Below are 25,391 nucleotides of genomic sequence, written 5' to 3' on the forward strand. Positions count from 1 at the left end.
CATTTTTCTTATCAAGATCCATGAATTAAAAAAAATTTAAATTGTGAAACAAAACAACAACCCTGTTTTGCAATGTTAAAGAAAGTGAAAGAAATATCCTCAGGCCAAAAGTTCTTTCCTGACCCAAACCACATCCTTCCACCAGGTTTGTGATAATCTGTTTCATCCCTCTAACTAACAAGAAAAAAGAAAAAAAACAGCCCCCTCATGAAACAGCATTTAAATTCACAAAATCTACATTTTCATTTGGATCTGCACCAAATTGCACACACTCATAAATATCAGTCACCAAAACATGATGCCTGAATTTTCATCAAGGTCCATGAATTATTTTCTGAGAAATAAATGAGAATGTAAAAAAATTAAAGTCTATCTCTGAATGTTAAAGAAAATTGAAGCAAAACAACCTGGATCTGCTCCACTGTTCCTGGAACACACAACACACCTTTCCATGAAGTCTCTTGGAAATCCATCTAGTTGTTTTTGCGTAATCTTGCTAATTAGCAAACAAACACGAACAAAGGCAGATGAAAACATAAGCTCCTTGGCGGAGGAGAATACAGTGGATGTACCCACATGCACGCAGCTATGAGGTTATGTGATTTATGCCAAGACATGCACACATGCATATGGTCTGCCTGGTGACCAGATGAGAAGAAAGGTTAATGACAAGGTTTGAGGTTTTCATTCAATTGATTTATTGTCCAGTATCATTAGACTGATAACTAAAGCTTATCTTTGCAACTCATGGGATCCTCATCGATTTGATGCAGTTTCATTCTGAGTAGGGAAGCAGCTTCCTGTTTTCTCTTTTTATGCAAGACCCATGACAATGTCCCAAATTACTGTAAACTGCAGTTACTGACTAGCTCAGAGAGGAAATGCACGTTTAAAGTAGGAAAAGGAAACATCCCTCCGAGATTGGCATTAGCAATGTACAGAATGCCTTGTGGGTATTGTGGATATTATGAACTGGAGTTATGATGAGTGAATGAAATGAGCCACAGAGAGAGAGAGAGAGAATGAGAGATGAAATGAGACACAGACAAACGAGATAAAGTAGATCAACTTTCTGTTCTGCTATGTGTTCACACACAAAAGATACACACACAGAACAATGTACACAAGCGCCTACAATTACACTCCATGCACGCGCACATACACTAACCACACACACACACACACACATATATAAACACATTCACCACAAACTTCCCGCGTACTCATTTTACTCAGTCTTTTACTGACAGTGACTGTGCCCCTTTTGAGAAGGGGTGAGTGGGTGTGTTGACTGGAAACCGGCAGCAGTGACCCAACAACACCAAGTCCTACCAACCAACACACAGCCACACACAATGTAGAGCAGTTGTGTGACATGTTGAGAGGAAAGACGATCACGACCGGCTCAACCGCTGCAGTCATGGAGGCGAAACCTTAAACATCCGTATGTTGTAGGTTTCGTTTCCCCAAAGTGTGTATTCTGTGTGCGCCTGTAGTGGTTTGTCACAGAGTCGGCTTCGGTTATTTGTGGATTCATTGTTGATTTGTCAATTCAAAGTAGATTTCCTTAAAGTTAAAATGGCAGTAACTTCTGTTTTTTTTTTTTATTGTAACATTTCTCACAGTGAATCAGTTGACTGTTCGCTGAGTTCTGCTTCCCCTGTCACGCTTCCCATGCTCACACAAATTCAGTTTACCAGATCAGCAGTCCCCTCATTGATAGAAGTCCCCTTCACATACTAGATTTTTTTTCACAAGATGCATTACATTATTCTCTGAGAAGATTTAATGGGTTCTTCCACCAAGTTTCGTGATAACCCGTCCAGTAATTTGGTCATATTTTTAAAAACAATATCACACAGATGCAGACAAAGAAAAAAACGCTGTCAAACTGAGTATTGTATTTTATAATAAGCATGTTTGGATGTCTTTGCTTGTGGTCTGTGGTCTCTTTTAACTTTGCAAGAGAAAAAGCTTGAGTTAGGAGGACTAACCAAAGTGTTTGTACGGTAACGCATTGGCACGCTTAACATTGGCTGCGGTTGCTGGAGTATAAACTTACCCCAGTCTAATAAAGATCAGGCCAGAGCTGCTAATGTTACCCCAGACTCTCACACCATCCAGGACTGGCCTCCAATATCAAAAAAAATCATGCACTCTTCTTCATGTTTTAAATTTTAGAATCGTCATCTCTTCAACTATACAATTACATTGTGCTTTTAAAAAAAAAATGGGGTAAGTGTTGAAAAAACATGAAGGCGTTGAAGTGTCACGCAGGTCCGCTCAGTACTGGGATATAGTCGAAGGGTTGCCAAATTTAAACCTACTTTCTTTCCCTGACATCTCATATTGGGTTTTCTCCATATATAACAACCCAGTATATAAAGTACTGGAGAGCTCTGTGAGCCAGATTTAAAAAAAAAAACATGGGGACATCTCTTTATTCCAGACCTTAAGAATGACCATCTTTGTAATGATCATTCCATACTGTATCGATTTTAAAGTTTCTAACTGTTGTGAACAGCCTGGAATGGCTGTTTCTGGATTGGGAGGAAGATCGTCCCCATAGACATCTGAGTAGTAATGGAAAACGTCTGACCAGAACTTGTGGAGTCTGCTGCAAACCCAGACATGTGAGCCAGGGTTCCATTAGATTGTTTGCATTTGATGCAGAGTAGAGATAAGGATGTGTAGAATGAGTGTAAGTCAACCTGTGAATAATGTAGTCTGTGTTTGACCTTACATTGAATTAACTGATGTCTCGAGTGTATGCTAAGAAGACAATTAGCCCATACACCCTCTGAGACTTCCACTCGCATGTCACTCTCCCAGGACGTCCTCAGATGCTGTCAGTCGCGACTGAAGTTCATCAGGAGAATTATAAGTTTCCAAGTTTGAAATATTTCCTCTGACTTAGTTCCTGATTTGCAGATACCTGATACATTGTTCGTATACAAGTCATCTACGGTAGCGAGACCTTTCCTCCTCCAGATTAAAAACAACAGCATCTAGTTGTGAACGGAGAAATGCATAATTATAACAAATGAGGGATAAAGTAATAGTGTTTGGTAAATTGAAAACTTTCTTTATTTGATTGGGCTTCTTTTTTTGTTCTAATCTAAATTGTTATTCTAAACATTAATTCAATTGAAAAAGCATGTGTTCCCTATGATTTGATGCTTGAGCAAGCTAGTTTTTAAACCATTCTGCATACTCATACCCACAAAACTCTTTGGACACCAGGCGTCTCTCTTTCTTCATCTCCATGTAAGTGGCCTTGACAGGTGGAGAAATCTCAGTCTGTGAAACTTACAGAATTATTTCACATTCTGGGGCTTTGGTTGTCTTCTCCTCATCCCCTTTCATTGCATCATCTCTTCAAACTCCATTCCCTGCTCTCTGATTTACAGCCAACCCCCTTTTTTCCGCCCTCAGGGTGTTGAAGATGGCAGTGTGGATCCAGGCCCAGCAGCTCCAGGGAGATGCTCTGCACCAGATGCAGTCTCTCTATGGTCAGCACTTCCCCATCGAGGTGCGGCATTATCTGTCCCAGTGGATAGAGGGCCAGCTCTGGTGAGTTGCTCATCAGTGCAAACAGAACGTGCACGTCTGCACAGTTATGCCAGCGTATGCCCCAACAAATATTTGTGTTGCGTGTTTGCCCGTGATAGCGTATTCGGCGTATTCGTCCCATTTCTTTTCTCTTCCACTTCTGTTTGTTCTTTTCAACACATCAGAGTCACTAACTATGTGCATGCATTTATACACGTCTGCTTGGCTTGTATGTGTCTCTTAGGGATGTCATAGACCTGGAGAACCCGCAGGAGGAGTTAAAGGCCAAGCGCCTGCTGGACAGTCTGATACAGGAGCTGCAGAACAAGGCTGAGCACCAGGTGGGAGAAGACGGCTTCCTCCTCAAAATCAAACTGGGACACTACGCCAACCAGCTCAAGGTGTGTCTCTTGGAAATATGTCTCAACCGCCATCAGAACTAAACTGCACAACAATATTTATAGCACCTTGCTAGATTTATCCTTTGACTCGATGCCATTGGCCAACGAGCAGAAAAAGTGCCAGCGTGTCCTGTTCATACACGGTGTTTCACTGAGAGGCTCTTTACCTTTGGTTTGCAGTCAGACAGGACAACTCTATTGGGCTCATATGGCCAAAGTTAGAACAAAAAGCAAACCATGCTCTCAGGTTTTGTCAGATTTATCAGTGAAGGATAAATTTCCCTGGAAACATGAAAAACAAATCTGACATTAAAAAATGTTGCCATAAAAATATCTTTGATGTTTGATGGGTCTTTGAAAAATGAAGAAAAAAAAAAAAATGCAACATCACGCACCTAGAGTTTATAAACCAGAAGCAACTCCAGAGGGACATTTAAAGAAATGAGATCATCTCTGGCTGTTGTCGTGTTTTCAGCAAAACACTTTTGATTGTTTACAACGTGACAAGATGTTAAGCAAGTGGTTGGAAGGCACAGCTGCTCGGCTCAGACGCCTCCCTTGTCATGGTCCTGAGGAAGAGCACACACAGTGAGCAAAATGTTTTAAGAACAGGTTGTATCCACCAGGAGAAAAACAAGAGGACAGCTCAAGTGAGGGCTTTGGTAGCCGGCCAGCGCTGCTATTTATGATCGAGGCTCCTTGCTCGCAGATCTGTTTGTTTTCTCCCATCTGCCCGAAAGCCAGCCAGAGAAACAGGGTGAGAGGGCTGCTGAGCACAATGAAACTGCAATCCTGAATTCCTACCACACAGCTTTTTCTTGTTTTCATCTGTGGTGGCTTATATCACTTTCCAAATGCTGGCGCTCCAATCTAGCCTTAAAGAGTCCTAATAATGCAGGCGAGCTAAATACTGTTGACGCCCAGTCATCTTTGTCTCATAACTTGTGGTGTCACCTCGAAAAACGTTGTGATTTATAGACTTAAAATGCAACTTCATTTTTTTTACTTGAAGCAGGAAACAACAACAATAACTGACACCAACGGTATTTTTTTTAACTGAAAGTGAAACTGCAATTTAAACTATGTTACTATAACACATAAACCACTCGACTTTGGTTCTGTGTGTGTGTGCGCTTGTGTGAGAGAGACAATGTGTGTGTATGCTAATGAGTCATGTCTCTATATAAAGTGTTGAGCTTCAGAGATGGGTCTCATTAGGCTCATCTAATGGGTTTTAGTGTGTCTGCGCCGCTGGCCCCAGAACTCAGCGAGCTTCCTTGATGCGACTAAATTGGCGAGTGCTGTCTGCACCGGCCGCTCCACTCTTCAGGGGCTAACCGGCCTTAACACGGCACATGTGCTCCTTGTCTTTCAGAGCACGTATGACCGCTGTCCTCTGGAGTTGGTCCGATGCATCAAACACATCCTCTACACGGAGCAGAGGCTCGTCAGAGAGGCCACAAACGTGAGTACGGTGCATGTGTGCGCTGTAAAATAAAGGCTGACACCTGCGTGCACACTTCTGCAGATCGGTCCCCCGCGCAGACATCCTCACCGAAATATGAACTTGCAAACACCTTTGACTTCTCCGTGCATTATTCATTTCATAACCTGCACAAGGCCTGCAAACACAAACACAAGCACCACCACGTGGTGACTGATTCAGATAGTGGGTGAATGTGTAACTAGCCTCCGTTTCCCCCGTTTATCTCCCAATGTCGGCAGATTCCGTCGGATTATTATAAATGTGATATCTACAGACACTCCCACTTATTCAATCATGCCGGAAAATGGCCTTGTAAAAGCGGCCCTTTGTATTTCTCCACTGCAAACGCTGCAATATGGAGGGCAGTCAAAAAATGGAGGTTGAATATTTCATGGTTATAACAAGCACTGGGTTATAAAACCATAAAGCCAGCAGTGCGTAAAACATCTGACTCTCAGCAGCTCCTGGGGTGAATTGATTTCCAGTCACAACATGCCTTTTCTATTAGTGGAATGCATATTTGGGCTGATTGAATTCCACCCTGTTAACTCTGAACCTTAAGACACCATAGTGCTCTTGTTCAGAGCTTTAACTGACCATGCAGGCTGCCTCAGTATGATAAGCAAATGCATTTCCTCCCTCTCTATTTGCAGTGTTCCCACTTTGCTTGTGGCCACTGGGGATTTTCACAGTCAAATAGCACCACCGCCACGCACAGGGGTCAATGCATCATGTCCAGCTAAATTTTGTTTCCCTGCTCCATCCCCCAGAGACGAGCTCAGCTTTCTCCTCAACAGCCATTTCGCTTAACAACCATCATAAAAATAGGATGACAGACAATTCAAGCAATTTACAGCTGACGCACCGTCTGATGGAAAAACCAACCTTATCAATTTCTGTTCCCTAACTCGTCATTTCCTCCACCTCTCCCCCTCCGCTCGCTTGTCTCTCAATCACGTTTTTTGTAATTGACAGTCGAGCTCTCCTGTGGGCGGGATGATGGACAGCATGTCTCAGAAATACCAGCAGATAAACCAGGCCTTCGAGGAGCTTCGCCTGATGACCCAGGACACGGAGAATGATCTGCGCAAGCTCCAGCACAACCAAGAGTATTTCATCATCCAGTACCAGGAGAGCCTCCGCATTCAGGGTGAGACCATCGAATAGTCCACAGACAGACGATTTGTCATCAACAGTTTTTATATTTTCATATCTATCAAAGTCATTTACCACACATGCCAAACGATTTCTGCTTGACCCTTTTAAATGTGCACATTTGTGCCTTTTCTGATTTTTTGTGTTTTGTGTATGTGTTTTGCTTCAATATAACTTGAACAAAAACAGCACTATCATCTGGGCAGTTTTCAGTATTGTGAGCTAGATTGAATAATTGATTGATATAAAAGATAATCAAGGCCCAACAGTTCCTTTAATTCAATCCAAATTTTTTTTCTTCATCAAGTACCATGAAGTACTCCCTGGGATATGAAGAAAATATTCCTATCTTGCAATCCTTATGAAAGGGAAAAACTAAATTTCCGGACTCACCCACTGATCCAGATCCACACTTGAATTGCATTGGTTCTTCCCTGACTCAAACCATATCTTTTCATCAAGTTACATGGAGATCTGTTTTATTGATTTTGTGTTATCCCGCTTACAAACAAGCAAACCAATCAACAAACAGATAGGGGTGAAAGCATAACCTCCTTGGCGAAAAATGTTGGTAAGTCCTAAGTAATTGGTGTACAGCTCACTGACACTGTGACAGTGTCATGCTGCTTCAAGCAAAAATATTTTTTGAATAAATCTATGAGATATCAAAGTGTGAAATTGTATATCCATTTGACAGCTCTCTCTCCGCAATAGAGAACAGAAGAGCTGGAGCTTCTATAACACAGCAACCAGCATCATATGTGTCATCACTCAGAACACGGCACCTCGCTGTCGGCTGCATTATCCTAAAAAAATGTTATCCTGAGGAAATCATTCTTCTAACTGTCTAACTTTTCCCCACTCGTTCCCCCCCTTTGGGTGGCATGAACCCCACCCCCCAACCCCTCCACAGCTCAGCTGACCAGCCTGACCACACTGCCCCCTGCTGACCGACAGCTACGGGAGCCCGCCCTCCTCAGCAAGAGAGCCACTGTGGAGGCATGGCTGACCAGAGAAGCCAACACACTACAGAAATACAGACTGGTACGACGTGAATCTCATTGTGTATAAGTGCATGTGTATAATGGCAGTTTTTGATTGTATGTCAGCCGCTCCACAGAGTACAAGTAAATACTCCACAGTGATTCCGAGGCGTTTCTTTGTCGCTCTGGGCGCAGGACCTTGCAGAGAAGCACCAGAAAACGCTGCAGCTGTTGAGGAAGCAGCAGACCATCATTCTGGATGACGAGCTAATCCAGTGGAAGAGACGGCAACAGCTGGCGGGCAACGGGGGCCCGCCGGAGGGAGGCCTGGACATCCTGCAGTCCTGGTGAGTTTCTTTTCCACCTCCCACCAAGATCACAGCCACAAGACTCCCCTCACAATACAAAAGGTCACAGGTTTACAAGCTTGAAATTGACTACCACTGGGTTTATTTGGCTCCTAATAAGAGAGAGACAGGCAGGCATGCGATGACATCTTGTAATCCCTTATTATCCAACTGGCTGTGTTCTGTGTTCATCTGCCTATTTGTCGGAGCAAAAACACTCCCTGAACACACATTCAGGGATTTCATTGGTTCTTTAAACTATCCTGAGCTGTTTTCTGACATGAACTCCGGGGAATGTCCGCGCAATTTGGTCCGGACTTTCTCCGGAGTTTGCCTTTCATAGATGATCAACGCAGCATGAGATTCTCTGCTCATACGCGTTCACAGCAAGTATTCCGAGTATTCAGATGAGGGGTGGTGCAGCATGACGGATGCAGGACGTAACGTATTAATTCCGCTGCGGCGATCATGTGTTTTTCTTTACAGGACATCGACAGCGGCAGCAGCCTCTATCACCAAAAGCTCTCGAATCTCAATGTCTGTCCCAGTTGACATCTTCGTTGGTGTCTTCTACGTGTATAGCGTTGCTTTTTCAACCTTAGATATGAATATTATTTTTGTTATTTTTACTTTTGCATCTGTAGCGTGTTTGCATGCCCACTTGCTGAATCCTGCGGAGAGTCTTGCACTGTTTTCTCACATGGGCTCATTCAGACATTCTCCAGAGTTTTTACTAGGGGGCTGGCTGGAGAAACTCCAGAAGAAGTACGGAGCCTACGCTGCTGTGCTCCGTTGTAATTGATACTGTTATTATGGACCTTCTGCTGTAAAAAATCTGTCTTTTGGCCTAATTCCTATGTGTGTGTGTGTGTGTGTGTGTGTGTGTGTGTGTGTGTGTGTGTGTGTGTGTGTGTGTGTGTGTGTGTGTGTGTGTGTGTGTGTGTGTGTGTGTGTGTGTGTGTGTGTGTGTGTGTGTGTGTGTGTGTGTGTCTCAGGTGTGAGAAGCTGGCAGAAACTATCTGGCAGAACAGGCAGCAGATCCGGAGAGCAGAGCACCTTAGACAACAGCTGCCCATTCCTGGCCCCATTGAAGAGCTGCTCAACGAACTCAACAGCACTATCACAGATATCATTTCAGCATTGGTTACCAGGTATGTGTGTGTGTCTGTGTGTGAGTGAGTGAGTGTGTTTGGAGTCAGTCTCAGCCGTCAATCATGACATATCACTCCGTTTTTACAACAACAAATAACTAATTAAAACCAAACTTACCAGAACATTTTTTATTTAAACATATGTATCGGTATTTTTGTGATGAGAACTACCAAAAATGACAGAAGCCGTCTTTGAGAAAAGGTTATTTGACGCGTACTTTGACCTTTTATTTGGACCATGTCCCATTCTCTAACAGGGAGTAGGCAGGGTTCATGACCTATACTAGAGTCAGTCACCAGGGGGCGATTGAGACCCTTTGGCTTCATTTTTGGGGAGCTGTCATGTCATTCATCTTTATAAACAATCCATGTTTGAACTCAACAGAAAAAGGTTCCCCCAACTCCCTCAGAAGCTCCACCCCTGAAATGTATGGATGCTTATTGCCATGGCAACACCACTGGGCTACCTGGAAAAAAAAAGGGAGAACTATGTCGGAATCTTATACGCTGTGGTGTTGGAGCTGAACCGAAACATATAAGCACAACATCTAAAACACAACGTAACAATAATTCAACTATGCTAGCAAACTTGTGTATCTCTCCTTCTTGACAATGCGATTACACCTCAGCATGTTAGCATGATTTCCTTTCTCTTGCTCACATTCCCACATCTTCCCTCTTTGCCCGTTTCTTTCCCTTGTCCTGTGCATGAGCATGAACACTGATTGGCTGAGATTGAGTTTTTCAGCTCAGTCCAAGGCACTTTGTCTGTTTCCCTATTCACAGAGACAGGGCTGTATAGGGAAAATGTATTTTTCCTCAGCACAGACACAGAATGGACAGAATTTGACACAAAGGTGTATTGGATTGTAATCACTGTCAATACGTATGTGTGAGTGGGGGGCGTTGTGTATATTGAGGCATCGCCCTTTCCTGCAATCAGTGCTGGCCTTTATGGAAGCAAGTCTGACTTACACAACTTTTGGTTGCGTTTGGAGGCAACAGAGCGAGAGATATGATCTGTTGCTAAAATTAAATGACTCAAGCATCAAATTTATCCATTTCTGGATTAAGTCCACATTAGGGGAGCAACAGGATGTGGGGCTGTTTGTTTGTCTTCTCTGGATTCAACGCTTCACTGAATGAGCAGCGGGGAACATTGAATAAGTCCCTTTCGAGAACGAGCCGTCAAAGTTTCAAGAAATTTCAGTCCTGCTTGATTTGGTGGTAACAGAAAGCGCAGGTTATTACTCACTCAGTGTCTGTTGACTGTGCAGCCAAACAAACATTGCTTCTGTTGAAATCAGTCAGAAATAATGGCGAGCACAATCTGTGCGTGGTGTGAGTAATTTTCCATGCAGCAGCAGCAGTGCACATGAAAGTTTGCTGAGGACTGGAAGGTGCGCCTGCAGCTCTTCATCTAACAGCTGGATGTGGCTGATCCTTCTTTTTTCTTGGCCCCCTTTTATATTTCTCTATCTTTTGCAGATACAGTTTTCATTAACAATATCTTATACATTGTTGTTTTCTGTGTTCTATATAACGAAAGCTTGTCGTTTTGGCTGATTTTATGTGAATCCTTGGCCGCAGGATATGTTTGGTTTGCATTAGCAGTGATTGAGTGAAGTTCTGATCCAGTGTTTAGTATAAACCATAAAGAGTGAGGCTGTTATTAATGAAGTACGCTGCATTTCATGCTGCATCGCTTCCTGTGCGTGTCAATGCAGTTATTATCCAGCACGCGAATGGCTTTCCCCACCACTAACACTGAAACCTACCACTACTTTAGAGAGATATTATACAGAATATAAACACTGTCCTTCTTTGTCCTTGGTCTGCGTTAATGCTCTTGAGCTACTTTAGAATTATTCCTTGTCATTAGCGACCCCTCTTCAAACAGTTCTACAATATACTGTCTCTTTGTGTGCTGGGCCCTGTGTGCAGAGCTTTTCATGAAGTTAAAACACTTTCTGTTGATTCTACCTGGTTCATCTGCAATGTAGATTTTATTTTTAAAAAAAAGGAAAGATGAAACTGAATTTTCTATATTATTGTTCACTTAAATGGTTCATTTGTAAATTTAAATGATTTCCGGCGAGTTCAGAGGTTTGTTAAGCAATCGACACAATATTCAGACCCAAGTTCACATTTTTTCAAAATAAAAGCTCTGCCATTCAGCTCAATATGAAGCATTGCAGCAATAAAACAAATGTTGTGGTTTTACTGTCCGTGTGGTTTTACTGTCCGTGTCAGTCCGATATGGTGAAAAATAAATAATCATATTATCAAAATGATCCGTAAGAGATTCTGACCTGAGGTTTGACCCAGTCGTCAACCACTGCTGTAGTTTGTCACCAACCTCTGCACTGCACTTCTCTGGGCCTTTTACAATACACATGCCAATTGTGAAGACAGACTTTAGTGGAATTACTAGGTAGATTATAACTTTGATTATGTTGGCTTTGTGTTTATTAAGATGCAGGTGAGAACTACCATAGTATGAATGTGTCGAAATACCCTTCAAGCAAGTTTAGTTGCAGTATATTAAGTTAAAATGTGTCCTGTCTAAATGTGTTGAAGTCTGAGCCCTTGTGTTAAACCAAAGCAATTCCTTCTGGGTCACCAGACATCACATTTAAGACATTGCGTCATCCAGCCATCATTCAAAATCTGCAGAGAAGGATGAGGAGGGTGAAGGAGATGAGTCAGGACTGAATGTAAATGTGCCCCCGAAGCAAAGGATGGTGGTTTAATGCACCTAGAGAAATGTGCAGAGACGCAGAACATGCTGTGTGCCAGAGATTAAAATAAAGTGAAGCAGGCCCGTCCAACATCTAACATGCAGTTGTCTCACTGCATCATTTCTGGACCCAGCGGCACATCTGCCAGGGTCTTTAAGCCTTCCACCGTCTCTGAGCAGGAAGTAATCTGAGGTTTCTGACAGCCTCCCCTCCCACTCTCCAAGAGGATTGCCCCTCTGTGGACCCATAACATATTGAGAAGCAGTGTCGCTGTCACAGCGATTTGTTATTGACTGCAGACGGGCCTGTGACCAGACCGTAATGCACCGCTATCACGCACCGAACTAACACAGGTTTTCTCAACAACATCCTCCATATATTCTGCTGAAGCTCGGCAGGTTTCAGGCAGGGAATGTGAGGGTTTTGTCTCCTCGACACCACTTAGTCCAGCTGCAGACGAGAGGGCTTGAAGGGCTCATAACAACAGAGTGTGTTTGTTTCTGAGCTCCCTCTGAGCCCGCAGGCTTAATTATTAGGTTGTGTCTGCTGTTACCTCGCTTTGTGCTCTTTGTGGGCTAATGTGGAAATCAGGAGACGGTAAAGCAAACTAACATCATCAGAATTAAATAGCTGTTTACTCTGGTAGTTTGCTGAACAGTGACTACTTTCATGACCTTCCGCTAATGCACATGGTTAAAGTCATTTTATAAGGCAAATGTTCAAAGACCTAAATGTGCTGGTGCGGAGACCTTAAAGGAACCCTGGGTTTTTCATCTCTAGCAAGCGGGACATTTTTCATTCAACATTTCACAGCAAAATGACTCCATCTCAATGGTGTCGGTTTTTTTTCTATATTGTAAACATACATTGTTTGCATTCAGTTTGCAGCCTTTTGTTGCTGGGCTGTAATAAAACAATATAAATAATTATCGCAATGAAATTCTCATCAAGTCCAAAATATCGATATAATGCTAATGTATTGTTGCACGGTGAGGAAGTATGACACAAAATTGATCGACCTCATATTTGTAAAGTCTCATTCTCTGCTCACAAAGAAGAGATTAAAACCACAAACTTCACTCAGGAGCAAAGATGAGTCTTTACACTTAAAATTCAATTTGTTGTGATTTATTATCGATATGGACCAATATTAAATATTTTATCTTAGTCTTTAATAAGATACAGTCCTTATTGAAACAGAGGTTTTATTTGGAAATGTGTGCAACATTGTCTTTAGCTAATATCTACCACAAAAAGGAATGAAATGAGCTATTAACAATACTATTTTGCATATTTTAAGCTGCATTCATTCGTTTCTGAAATACGGGGTTTCATGGTGAGACTTCAACTTACCATGTAATATGATGTGCACTTGAACTAAATGACTTTCTTCTGTCTTCTTCTTCGTGTCTCCACAGCACCTTTATTATCGAGAAACAGCCTCCACAGGTGTTAAAAACCCAAACCAAGTTTGCGGCCACAGTACGACTCTTGGTGGGGGGGAAGTTGAACGTGCACATGAACCCTCCCCAGGTCAAAGCCACCATCATCAGTGAACAGCAAGCCAAGGCCCTGCTGAAGAACGAGAACACAAGGAAGTAAGTCCACTGCTTTGAAAACAAAAAAAACACAAACGATTACAAAGGACACTAGATTTTCGGAGTCATTCATCTGCTACTTGGCAATATTAACAACGTGGTTTATTTGATACAGAAAATCAATTCTGTAGCTGATGTTTCGGGGAGTCACGCATGTCCTTTCACATTGTAGAGGCAGCATGTGATCCGTCTGTTTCCCTTTTTTTTTTTGAATGAATATTTCTTTTTTAGTATCCCCACTTCCTTTAGTTGGGACACTGCATTGATCTCCCATGGCGCCATTAAGACAAGAAGTCTAGGTTTTCTGCAAAGATGATTGGATCCCAGGATGAACTCTGGTCCAGTGCGTTTCCAAACCTCACCGCAGAGACATTGCTGGAACTTGAACAGTTCCTCCGAGGAATCTATGGTGTGGATGCAGAATCCACATTTAGCCTGTTCCGCAGCCTCGGTCCACATTCCTCCTGGCTAATAGAAACCTTCCAAGACTGTAGGTCAATCTGACAGCAAGTAGTAAAATGAGGGAGCAATTCAACAGCTCTGCCATCATCTGCTGTTTGTCATCTGAAGCACTTGGTGCGGCACAGATCCACAGCCCAGGCACATCTGCTCGCTGTTTTGTCATGTAGAGAAGATACAAAAGGTGGTTGTTAAACTCTCCACTTATATGAAAAGAGGAGTATGAACATCATTTCTGTGCCGAGTGTGGTTTTTCATTCCGCTCCTGGCGTCTAAATGAGAATCACTTTTGTTTTAATTAGTTCTGGAAAGAATGTAATTCTCAGCACAGGGAGTGTGTCACAGCAGCAGCTTATTGACTATTTGATCTTCTTTCTCTTTCAGTGACAGCAGCGGGGAGATTCTCAACAATAACTGTGTGATGGAGTACCATCAGACCACAGGCACTCTCAGCGCCCACTTCAGGAACATGGTGAGTGTCTGCAGCGAGCAGAGGGGTTTACTCTTCCAGAAGCTACAGGAAATGAATTGACTATTATGTCCTTCATACAGCAGAAAGTGGCTAAAGAATTCATTTGAAATTATATCAAAGCATACATTTTATATTACAGCCTTGTCCCCGTGTAACAGAGTTTTAGAACACCTCAATTTGTCTCGTTTTCTTTTAGATTTAAAGTTTAAGAATTACAGGTCCACTGAATAATCTTGAACTGGGGTTTAATAAAAATGTTTAGGTCACCAAAATCTGAACAATCATACATTTCAGAGAATTTGGGGAATAAAGATATGATCACACAGCTTTTCTCAATTCTTTCTCAAAATGAGTGCAAACAATTCAGACAGGTTATCAAGACAAACTCTGTCAGTTCCTATAGATGCACTATTAGGACAGTATATGGTGCAGGACTTAGTACTATTGCTATCAGAATGGTGAGAAAAAGGTAGTAAAAGGAAGACAGGTCAGGGGTTCGCGTATCCTGGAACTTCTGCAACAGCATTTGGACACAACAGCATTTGATTTTAGTATTTATTGCCAAGTAGGTTTACACCTACCTGGAATTTGCCTTGGTATATAGGTGCATACAAAGAACATAACACATAAAAACACAATAAGTACTACACATAAGAAAAAAATATATACATTATATTATAGAAAATATACATTATAGAAAGGACGTCACCAATGTATTTGGCTGCTCAATCATTTAAATTAAATTTATACCAAAAAACGAAGAGTCAGTGATTCCTTTATTTAAAATCTCCAATCATTTATTTGCTCTATGCTTTAATTTCAGAAATACTGAGACATTGAATTGTGCAAAATTTAATAAAAACTGTTAAATTTTCTTCGGCATGCAAGATGTAAAGTAGGTCGCTTTTAAGTGAGGTAATTACTGATCATTATGTTCTTCAGTGTTATGGAAATGTATGGTAAAATGCTCATATAGTTACAATTTATATATAATGCAATAAACTAGAATGGCTCTGAGGAGAGCGTATCCCACTATCAAGGCCCAACTGTCCCCTTATGAAACACAGTTTAATTCACTCCATTCAGATTTTTATTTGGATCTGCACTAAATTGCACAAGCTCATAAATATCTGTACCCTAAATGTGCCTGATTTTTTTTTTTTAATCAAGATCCATGGATTATTCTATCGGAAATAAACAAAATGTTGTCAAAGAAAGAAAAAATAAATAAAATGTCCTGGATTCTGCCCCCTGATGTGGATTCACACCAAAATGTAAAGGGTTCTTTCCGGACCCATACTACATCCTTCCACCAAAGTTAGTGGTAATCCGTCCAGTAGTTTAATACATAATCCTGCTGACTGACAAACAAACGCAGATGAAATCGTAGCCTCCTTGGCAGAGGTTATAAAAATGTATCCACTTGGGCTGAAATATCTGTACTTGTAAATGCAGTAAAAAGTAATAGTAATCTACAGGGATCTTGTAGGATTCAGAAGCAAGACAGTTAAGATGCACTGCACCACCCAGGGTCATTATCTCGTGATAGTGCAGTGTGGGTAATTCAGTACAGTATGTGGTGCACATACATTGTAACTCAGCGGTTCTTTTAGAGGATCAGTGTATCTGTAGAGCATCCCTGTACATCCCACAACTTGTTTACAACAATCCCCTGAGCCCTCCATGGATTATTTACATTTCAGCCCTGTTCTGTGACTCAAAAGTGAATTATGCATGTGCGTACCATACTGTATCTATGATGTGTGTTTTGTCAGCCTCACTACACAGGCAAAATGTGCAGCATATACCTGATTGTTATACACCTTTCATGTAGTCTTTGAAGAGGATCAAGCGATCGGACAGGCGAGGGGCCGAATCTGTCACAGAGGAGAAGTTCACCATCCTGTTCGAGTCCCAGTTTAGTGTTGGAGGCAATGAGCTTGTCTTTCAAGTGAAGGTAAGAGGGTCCAGACAGACTGGGTGGGAGAAACAACTACCTCAGTCTTGACACACACACACACACACACACACACACACACACACACACACACACACACACACACACACACACACACACACACACACACGTACAATCCATTTGTGCTCCTGCAGTAACAGGAATGTGTACGTTTGTAAACCCTGAGTCAGGAGACCTTGAGCGTCCACTGTTGTTCCGCCACTGCTTTTATAATGATGTTATAAAGAGCTCCCCAATGAAGGCCATGTCATTTATGTTCAGTATTTATAGATCCTATAGCTTTCTTGCACTGATGCCCCCCCTCTCTTTCTCTGAACAGACGTTATCACTTCCTGTGGTGGTAATAGTTCATGGTAGCCAAGACAATAACGCCACGGCAACAGTGTTGTGGGACAACGCTTTTGCAGAGCCGGTGAGTAAATAATTGCTTAATTGTGTCTGTGTTCACAATTTTTATTTCGACATGTGTCTAATGTATCCTAATTATGTTGTTGTGCATGGCTTTATACATGAATATTGTACATTAAAAAAAATATATGTGTAGTGCTGAGCTACAATGATAAACAATTAATTACTTAATTTATCAAATATAAATTCCAAATATTTATATGTTCCTGTTTCTCAATGTTTTTTAGGTACTACATTTCCCCATCAAATATATAATAATAAAACATTTTTAATATAGCAATATATTTGTTTTACATTTATCCAAAAAAGTTACAAAGTGCTTCACTAATAAATACACAGTCGTAAAAGAATAAAAACACTAAACGTGTGACTGAAATTTTAGCATGACCTCCCATAAGAATAAAAAACACTAGCATTAGGTCGAATCAGTGAATGCAGATATGATAAAAGTACCTTTTAAGCTTTGATTTAAAGGAAGCAACTAACTCAGCCTGCTGGATCTCCCCTCGGAGTTCTGTCCCCCTTATTCTTCAGTCGAGAGCCTGGAACAGTTCAAACTTCCAGAGGATCTCAAAGTACGAGCAGGATTGTATGGGGATAAAAGATCAAGGATAGAATGAGGACTTCTCATTCTATCCTTGATCTTTTATCCCCATACAATCCTGATACCCCATACAGACCCTTGAGAGCCCTGTAAGTGTTTAAAAGAATATTAAAATATATTCTAAAAGGTCTTGAAAGCCAGTGTAAAGAGGCTTAAAACGGGTAAATGTGTTTAAAAAGCCTGGCAGCTGAGCTCTGTACTGTCTGGAACCGCTCTTCAGATGATTTGTACATGATTCTGCAGAGTGAAGCTCAAAGTTAGAATAACACAATAGTGAGAGAAGGTAAATATGTAGTAATCCCTGCAGAATCAATGAAGCGATATAAAAAACATTGCTACTGTGGGAATAGCTGTGTTCACTATGTGCTCGTCTTTGCACGGTTTATCTCTGACAGTGTTTTCGCCTTCTGCTGCTCCCTTGCTCCCGTCCCTGAAGCTCGTGTAAATCCTCCGCTGTCTCCCTTGTGTCCGCAGGGACGGGTGCCTTTCCTCGTGCCAGACAAGGTGCTCTGGCCTCAGCTGTGTGATGCCATCAACATGAAGTACAAGGCTGAGGTGCAGAGCAACCGAGGCCTGTCCGAGGAGAACCTGGTCTTCCTGGCTCAGAAGGCCTTCAGCAGCTCGAGCAACAACCCTGACGACTACCGCAGCATAACTATGACCTGGTCACAGTTTAACAGGGTCAGTTCCAGTGTCTTCTTCTCCCGTGGCTCTCCACAGCCTCTCCTCCGTGAATGCAAACACACAGCTCCTATAAGGATCATTCTATTTGCAATCATCACGTTTTTATCATGCTGCACTTAGAATGTGGTTTTCTCCTCTTTGCATTTTTTAAAAGGCCCACAGGCCAGTTTTAGTAAGCCATTTTCACCGCTGCGCATGTTCTCGACAGAATAATTTACTATCGGTGGATTATTCACACATAGAGATATTTCTTGCTCCATTTGCGGCGTCCCCGCTTCCCTATTCTGCAGATTCTGCAGTCGAATTGAGTGAGAACGCCTCATTGGCAGCCAGGTCTTTATCTTAATGGACCTGTTTGTCCACACACTGAAAGGCTGGAGGCCTCGTTTTCTGGCTCGAAGCAGCTGGCGATGGCGGAAAACGCACTCACATTCACCACACACCATCGGTCTCATTAGATTACAGGGACATCAAGTTTCAAGCGCTTCACAGACTTGTGTACAGGCTACACACACACACACACACACACACACACACACACACACACACACACACACACACACACACACACACACACACACACACACACACACACACACACACACACGTTCGCTCGGTTAAACCATAAATACAACTAGGATGAGGACATTTTTGTTTTTCTCTGTATTTCTGGACTGGGTGGACATGATATCGTCTGAACACGTCTGTGCACTTTTTAAATAATATTTTTTCCCCTTTTCTTCTACAGGAAAGCTTGCCAGGGAGGAACTTCACATTTTGGCAGTGGTTTGATGGTGTGATGGAACTCACAAAAAAGCATCTTAAACCACACTGGAATGACGGGTAAGGAAACTGCAGAGGGATTTTTTTTCTTCCTTTTTCTTGTCAGCTTCAGTATTTGGCTGAAATGTGAGTCAGAACAGAAAAGTAAAAGCACTACCTCTCTTTTTTCATTTTGACAGCTGGAGTGAATGCTCCATGAAAGTATTTTTTTTCTCCTGTCCCCATTTTGTCAGTCTCGAAAACGCAGGCAATGTTTCACTTGCATGATTTTCCACGGCACCCTGGGGAGCCGCCTGGCCACTCTCGCCAGTAAACTTGGAGTGAAACGCGCTGAGGGGGAAGCACAAGGCAAATTTTCTATATGTCTCTCCCCTCTCCTTTTTCAGGGCCATCTTGGGCTTCGTGAACAAGCAGCAGGCTCAGGATATGCTGATGTCCAAACCCAACGGTACTTTCCTTCTGCGCTTTAGTGACTCTGAGATCGGAGGAATTACAATAGCCTGGGTGGCAGAAAATCCTAATAAAGCAGGTATGATGTGCAAATGCTTCTTACGAATTTAAAACAAGTCAAGTTTATTTATGAAACGAAATAAGACAAAATAAAAATAATGCTGTAATGTACAAGGTAAGGAGACTCAAAAGCCTGTGATAACATGAGGGTCTTCAATTTAGTCTTAAACAAGTTTACAATAGGGAGCTCTTACTTGTAAAATGCTGTAAAAGTTATTGGGCAGCTTCAGCGAACTTGAGATGTAATTTTCTAACTAAATCAACTGTCACTATCTGTCAACCATCTTTTGGCTAAATTAAAGCTGCATTAAGCGATTTATGGCCACTAGAGGGCAGTGAGATAAACTGTAAAATGAGTATGGCAGATGTTGCCCTGTGTTTATCTTATTGAACTCATCTCTTTTACATCTGAAGAAAATACCTGTAATAAATCCTCACCTTCAGCTCTGATTCTGGTTGCCAAAAATGTGTAGTTCTCGTTAGCTTGGTGCTTACGATGAGCTTAAAGCGACATAATGGACGTCAAATACAGAAATGTAACCCTCTGCCAATTGACATCTGGCTAAGTGGCAAATCTGGCAAAAATTATTGTGTTATTTCTTGGTCCATTTCTCATCCTTCCACTCGTTTTTTTGGAAATCTGCAGTGTAATTTTGGCAAACAAACAGACAGGGGTGAAAACATAACCTCCTCGGAGATTAAAACCACTGCAGTAAAACTTAAGAAACAATTTGCTGGAGGAAAAAAAGATTGTACTACTATTATTGTAATTATACTGACTCTGCGGTGGGGGCGCTGTGTTTCTCCAGGTGAGAGAATGGTTTGGAACCTCATGCCCTACACAACCAAAGACTTCTCCATTCGCTCTCTGGCCGACCGCATCAGCGATCTCAATCACCTCCTGTTCCTCTACCCCGACAGACCCAAGGATGAGGTGTTCTCCAAATATTACACCCCGCCCCTCTGTAAGCAACCCTCTGTTTGCATTGGCTGTATTACTCTCAAAATGTCATATAACGGCTGCAAAGCCCCCACGGTGAAGAGATGTCTTCACTGCTGTAGAATAACTGCTCCGAGCCGCCAGTCATTCTCTCTCCCTGTGCTTGTTTGTTTTAAAGCTAAAGCTGTGGACGGCTACGTGAAGCCGCAGATCAAACAAGTGGTGCCCGAGTGAGTATAAAGCTTCCTGTTCATCTTTCCTCTAGCTCTCACTCCCCCCCTAACCGCCAGTGGGGGTTTTTTCCCCCCTCTGTGGCAACATTTAGAGTTAATCACTAAATATTGGAGCCTGAATTCAGATCAGCTATTAGTCAGCTGTTACAGTTGGAGGAGGCCAATTAAGGAGGGCCAGGGTTCCTGAGAGAGCTCGTCTTCCGCTCATCATTAGAGTTAGGCTTGTTAGTTAGCGAGCCCTGCTCCGTGCCTTTCTCCGTGGTTGCTTCATCCGCACCACGGAGAACGGCCATAATGATGCAGCAGGGCCTGGAAAACACGCTGAGGTTAGTTGCTTAGGCAACTGATGAACATAGCCTTTTATCGTGTGTGTGTGTGTGCGTGTGTGTGTGTGTGTGCAGGTTTGCAACAGCCAATCCAGACCCATCAAGTGGGAACCAAACCTACATGGATCACGGCGCATCGCCAGCACCTGTCAGTCACCCTCACACCTATGGCATATACCCACCTATGTGAGTCCTTCTATGAGCTGCTCCGAGTGAGCGTCTTTGTGTCATTTGTCCCGGTAAAGAGTGTATTGTTGCTTCTGCTCTTTTTTTTTTGGTGATGTGCTGCCAGCGTGTCTGAATGTGGGTGACTCCTATCTGTGTCCTGTGTCAGGAGCGACTCGATGCTGGACGCGGACGGAGACTTTGACCTGGACGACACCATGGACGTGGCGAGGCACGTGGAGGAGCTCCTCCGGCGGCCCGTAGAGAGCCAGTGGGGCGGCCAACAGTCATGACCCTCGGACCCTTTTAACCTGCGACAACACCAAACGAACCCTGCCTCCCAACTTGCCCCACTCGCATTGACATCTCTCATGGTTTAATTCCATCCACTGCTCTTTTGTTTCTGATAGCTATAATGTGAAATGTTAATAATGGTTGTGATCTTTTTTTTTTTTCTTTCCAGCATGAGAGCATGCACGTCAGTGACTTCTCTTAGTTTTGTTTGTGTCTTTTAGTGTTTGTAAAACAGACTAGGTATAAATGCAAAACCTACAATGTTACAGTATTGTGAAAACAGAAGAAGAAGAAATAATGTTCATTCACATCGTGCATGCATCTCCGGTTGATTTTGAACAGATTTAAACAATATGCTACTGTATGAAGTCCTTTTAACAGCTGAATGTTTTTATTTTGTTATATTCTCTTCTTTGTAAATGGGTTATCAGTATTTTTAAAGTGACACGGAGCTTGCCCTTTGACAAAAAAGAAACTAGTGAAGAAGTTTCACTCTAAACAACACGATCTGAGTCACTGCTCTGCAGAGTTAGTCGGTTTTTCAAGTCTGTGTACACTAACCTAAAGGCAGAGTCACTCTCATTGCGACTGACAGCACACACATCAGCACAGCACAGCACAACACGGTGCACACAGACACACACACACACGCAGTTGGGTCGAGTGTACAATGTATTTGTTCTGATTTTTTCACCAGCTGAAATGCAGCAGGGGGGGGGGGGTCTACGCTCCTCCCTCGCTCTCACAGGGCTATCTATCTTCTGTTTGTACACAGAAATGCATATTGAAGCATTTACCCGCCGCTGCCTGCTCGTCCTCTCAGGTCCCTCCGTCCCCCTCATCAACGCTACCTCGCATCATTCTACTGACAGTCATTGTTACTTTCCGTTGTTGTTATCTGCCACCACATCCACACCAGCAGGTACGGTCATCGTTTTTTTGGGGGTTCTTGTAATTTGCGTTGGCCGTGCGTGAAGACGTCCCCCTCACTGACTCTGTTGGCTGGTTGTTGTTTTTGTTTGTTCGTTTTTTTAATGCTTGAAACCACTCACCTGAAGAAAGTGTCATGTCCGGTCGGCGTGTTTGACTATCAGCAGGCAGGGCTGCTCCCTTCTGACTTATCCGCCTCTCTGTAGTTGAGTCACGGCGTCAGCAGCTGAAGACGCGGGGACATAGATAGATAGATGGATGGATGGGCGCAGGCTTTGGATGCTTGCACACTCTCACTAGTCGCCGGGCCGCATTTAGAACACGAGCCTGTGGAGTTGAGTCAGTCCACCTCTTCGTCTGGCTTTTGGTTTTGTTCGAGATTTCAAGATTAGTGTTTCATTGTGCGTCACCTGTTTGCGCTAGTAGAAAATGCTGAGACTATTACCCCCCACTGCCTCCACTTGACACAAACACACTCGCACACAAGAACACTCACTAGATTGCGTGTCATTGATAAAAAAAAAAAAAAGCCTTGCACCTCAGGAAGAAATCGCTTTGCTCAGCTGATGTATAAGCCAAATAGAAAATGATCTATGTGCACAGAATATATATATACACATTTATTTTCTCTATCATAATTCTACGTTGTTCTAATGAATGTAACCCCTCCGCATGACCCTGTTGAGGATTTGCATACAGACAACTACCCCCCCCGGGTCTGAGCAGAAGTTTCATGTTGCCAGAAGCACCAGTTGAAAACAGGACAAAGAGCAACTGGAATTTAGAGAAGAATTGACGACGTACTTTGGGTTTGTCCGACAGACATTACATCACAGTATTTAAAACACATCCCCCCCCCCATTTATTTTCTTCTTCTGTCTCCTACTTCCTTCACTAGTTTTTGAAATCTCAGCCTACACTTCTTGTGATATATCCTTCATTAACATAATCCGTCATTCATTTTTTTTTTTTCTTTCGAGCTTTGTTCCACTGTAGACTGTGTACTTTCTTTCGATGACGTAGATGGCGCTGTGTGCTGTTTGATGTATGTACCATGTTTCGTGGTTCGGGTTTATCACTTGGGAGTTTTTTCCAAGAGAAACAGCTGTTGAGTTGAAAAAGAAGAAAATAAAGTTTTTATAAATAATTTCAACTAAGCCTGTAGAAGTACGGACGATCTTGATGTCACTACAAAATAAATGCTTCTTTTTTTTTTTGTATGTGTGCAGTCACCATCCACAGAGTGAAGGGCTTGTGTGTGTAGTAGAGATTTACATTATAAAGGCATACTTGAGTTTCACCATATATACAACTACACAAGGATTTTGTGTTTTAACATATCACCTATTTTTCCCTTATGGTAAAATGTACTATATGAGGGTTTTCATATCATAAATGTTGTGCTTTGGGTTGAAGGAAATGTCTTTTACAGTTGCTCATCTTGCAGAGAACCCCTCTGTACCATCCCCAGTTATACTTGATGTGGAATTTAACATTATAGGGTTACCTTAAAGGAATATGTCACAATTTTTTTTTTCATCGCTTATCTTTTAAAGTCGTGCCACTTGATATCTCCTCTGGTGTCAGTCGCTGGTTTCCTGCCACCTTTGCACAACATGAAGACCAACTTGCAGACTACGGATGTCTCGTGACAGGTAATGGGTAGGAAATAATAGAAATGATTGCCAAGCAAAGTAATATTTTGTCAAAGTTAGTTATTTTCTCAGAGTTGCAGGTGTTCGTGTGCAAATTGAAAACTGACATTTGAGACTGGGGTTTTGTTTTAAGATACAAATGTGACATTCACTTCTGAACACTTCACTCTCTAATCTATGCATTTGCACACAAAGCCACTGCAATTATTTTGCATCAGACAATAATGATTCGAGTGGATTTGCATAGTGCACTAACGTAAATGTAAGTCAAGGGTTGTACAAGGATCATGGAAACTGAGTCTGACTCTGCTCGAGGTTTCTTCCAGTTAATGAGGTTTTTTTTTCTCTCCACAGTCGCCAAAGTGCTGCTCATTGTTGGAACTGTTTGGTTTCTCTATAAATTTTACCGACCTTGATACGTTATGATTTGGCTCTTAAAATTGAACTGAATTCAATACCTTTTTATTTTAGTAAATCCATTGCCATGGAGTTTGTAAAGCACTTTGTAACCTTGTTTCGATAAGTGCTATACAAATAAAGTGATTATTCATTATTATAAAAACACATAAGATCACGGTATAATTGATATCACATGTAGTAAATGATACAAGCTGAACATTCACAACCAAATCTTTGTTCAAACCTGGCAACTGTAATATTTAAGTGTAAGAGAAGAATTTGAAGCAAACCTGCATATTAATAATACTTATTTATGAGGAAAGGCCAAAAGAGGGAGCACGTCTGTTTGGAAATATGTTTTTAAAATGCCTCAATGTGCTCCTTGGCGCAGGGCTGATACATTTAGATCTTTTTTCTGCTTCTTACCACATCATAGCAGCACTCTTCACTTAGTTACGAATTGTCTTACTCAGCTCATTTCTGCCATCTAGTGGAGATAAGAAATACCACAGATTTGTTTTGTTTTTTTAACGTGTGTTTATTTGAGCTGTGGTTTAAAGTGACTGCCACTGATCTGCTCCGTGTCATGCCAGGGAAAGGTGACAAGAAAATCTAATTTGCATGGAATTCAACAGTCATTCCTTATATGATTTTCATTATCAGATCATACCTCAAGAAATCCATTGGCTGAGAAAAAAAAGATTTGCAGTTGAGTTAAATGTACTTCATACTCACAAGTCAATGATTGTAATCCAGCATATTCCTGTAGGGTGCTTTTTTGAAGAGCTTTGTTTTGTAACACGAGCATTAAACCTGCATTGAAGCTTTGATGTGAAGCATGACCAAGTGATGGCTGCTGCAATTACTGTGGATGTATGTAATTAAAGTGAAGAGAACCATGGAAGAAAAGCTATAAAAGGGATTTTGAAGATCACTGCAATTTGTGTTATACATTAAAATGTTTCAGTGTCGAACATTTCCTTTTACTTGGCTGTAATCTGGATGATCCACACTGTGTAAAGGCTATGATGAGGCTTTGTATTGTTTGAGCGCAAACGCAGCCTGATCACCACCACATTTATTTCTCCAGCATCTCCTCTCCCTAACACAGAGCTGTGTGGTGGTGAGAGCTGGTCA

The 25,391-nt window shown here is 42.1% G+C and overlaps 1 protein-coding gene across 4 annotated transcripts in view; it reads left to right on the forward strand.

Annotated features, from left to right (window-relative positions):
• Positions 1–23,420, forward strand: part of stat5a (signal transducer and activator of transcription 5a) — a 60,498-nt gene extending 37,078 nt beyond the window's left edge. For 2 of the 4 annotated variants that reach the window (XM_035179785.2, XM_035179787.2), the window contains 18 exons: positions 3,436–3,573; positions 3,797–3,953; positions 5,329–5,418; positions 6,415–6,589; positions 7,508–7,638; positions 7,773–7,924; positions 8,920–9,075; positions 13,235–13,414; positions 14,258–14,345; positions 16,180–16,302; positions 16,643–16,735; positions 17,810–18,016; positions 18,768–18,862; positions 19,189–19,331; positions 20,122–20,277; positions 20,431–20,482; positions 20,887–20,997; positions 21,146–23,420. In XM_035179785.2, coding sequence (XP_035035676.1) covers positions 3,446–3,573; positions 3,797–3,953; positions 5,329–5,418; positions 6,415–6,589; positions 7,508–7,638; positions 7,773–7,924; positions 8,920–9,075; positions 13,235–13,414; positions 14,258–14,345; positions 16,180–16,302; positions 16,643–16,735; positions 17,810–18,016; positions 18,768–18,862; positions 19,189–19,331; positions 20,122–20,277; positions 20,431–20,482; positions 20,887–20,997; positions 21,146–21,269 — 2,361 coding nt within the window. In that variant the 5' untranslated portion in view covers positions 3,436–3,445 and the 3' untranslated portion in view covers positions 21,270–23,420. Of the gene's footprint in view, positions 1–1,862; positions 1,896–3,435; positions 3,574–3,796; positions 3,954–5,328; positions 5,419–6,414; positions 6,590–7,507; positions 7,639–7,772; positions 7,925–8,919; positions 9,076–13,234; positions 13,415–14,257; positions 14,346–16,179; positions 16,303–16,642; positions 16,736–17,809; positions 18,017–18,767; positions 18,863–19,188; positions 19,332–20,121; positions 20,278–20,430; positions 20,483–20,886; positions 20,998–21,103 lie in introns of all 4 variants that reach the window. The other 2 variants (XM_035179786.2, XM_035179788.2) reach the window with 2 other exon arrangements.
• The last annotated feature ends 1,971 nt before the right edge of the window (positions 23,421–25,391 follow it).

Source organism: Hippoglossus stenolepis, chromosome 16 (genome assembly GCF_022539355.2).
Source record: "Hippoglossus stenolepis isolate QCI-W04-F060 chromosome 16, HSTE1.2, whole genome shotgun sequence".
NCBI lineage: Eukaryota > Metazoa > Chordata > Actinopteri > Pleuronectiformes > Pleuronectidae > Hippoglossus > Hippoglossus stenolepis.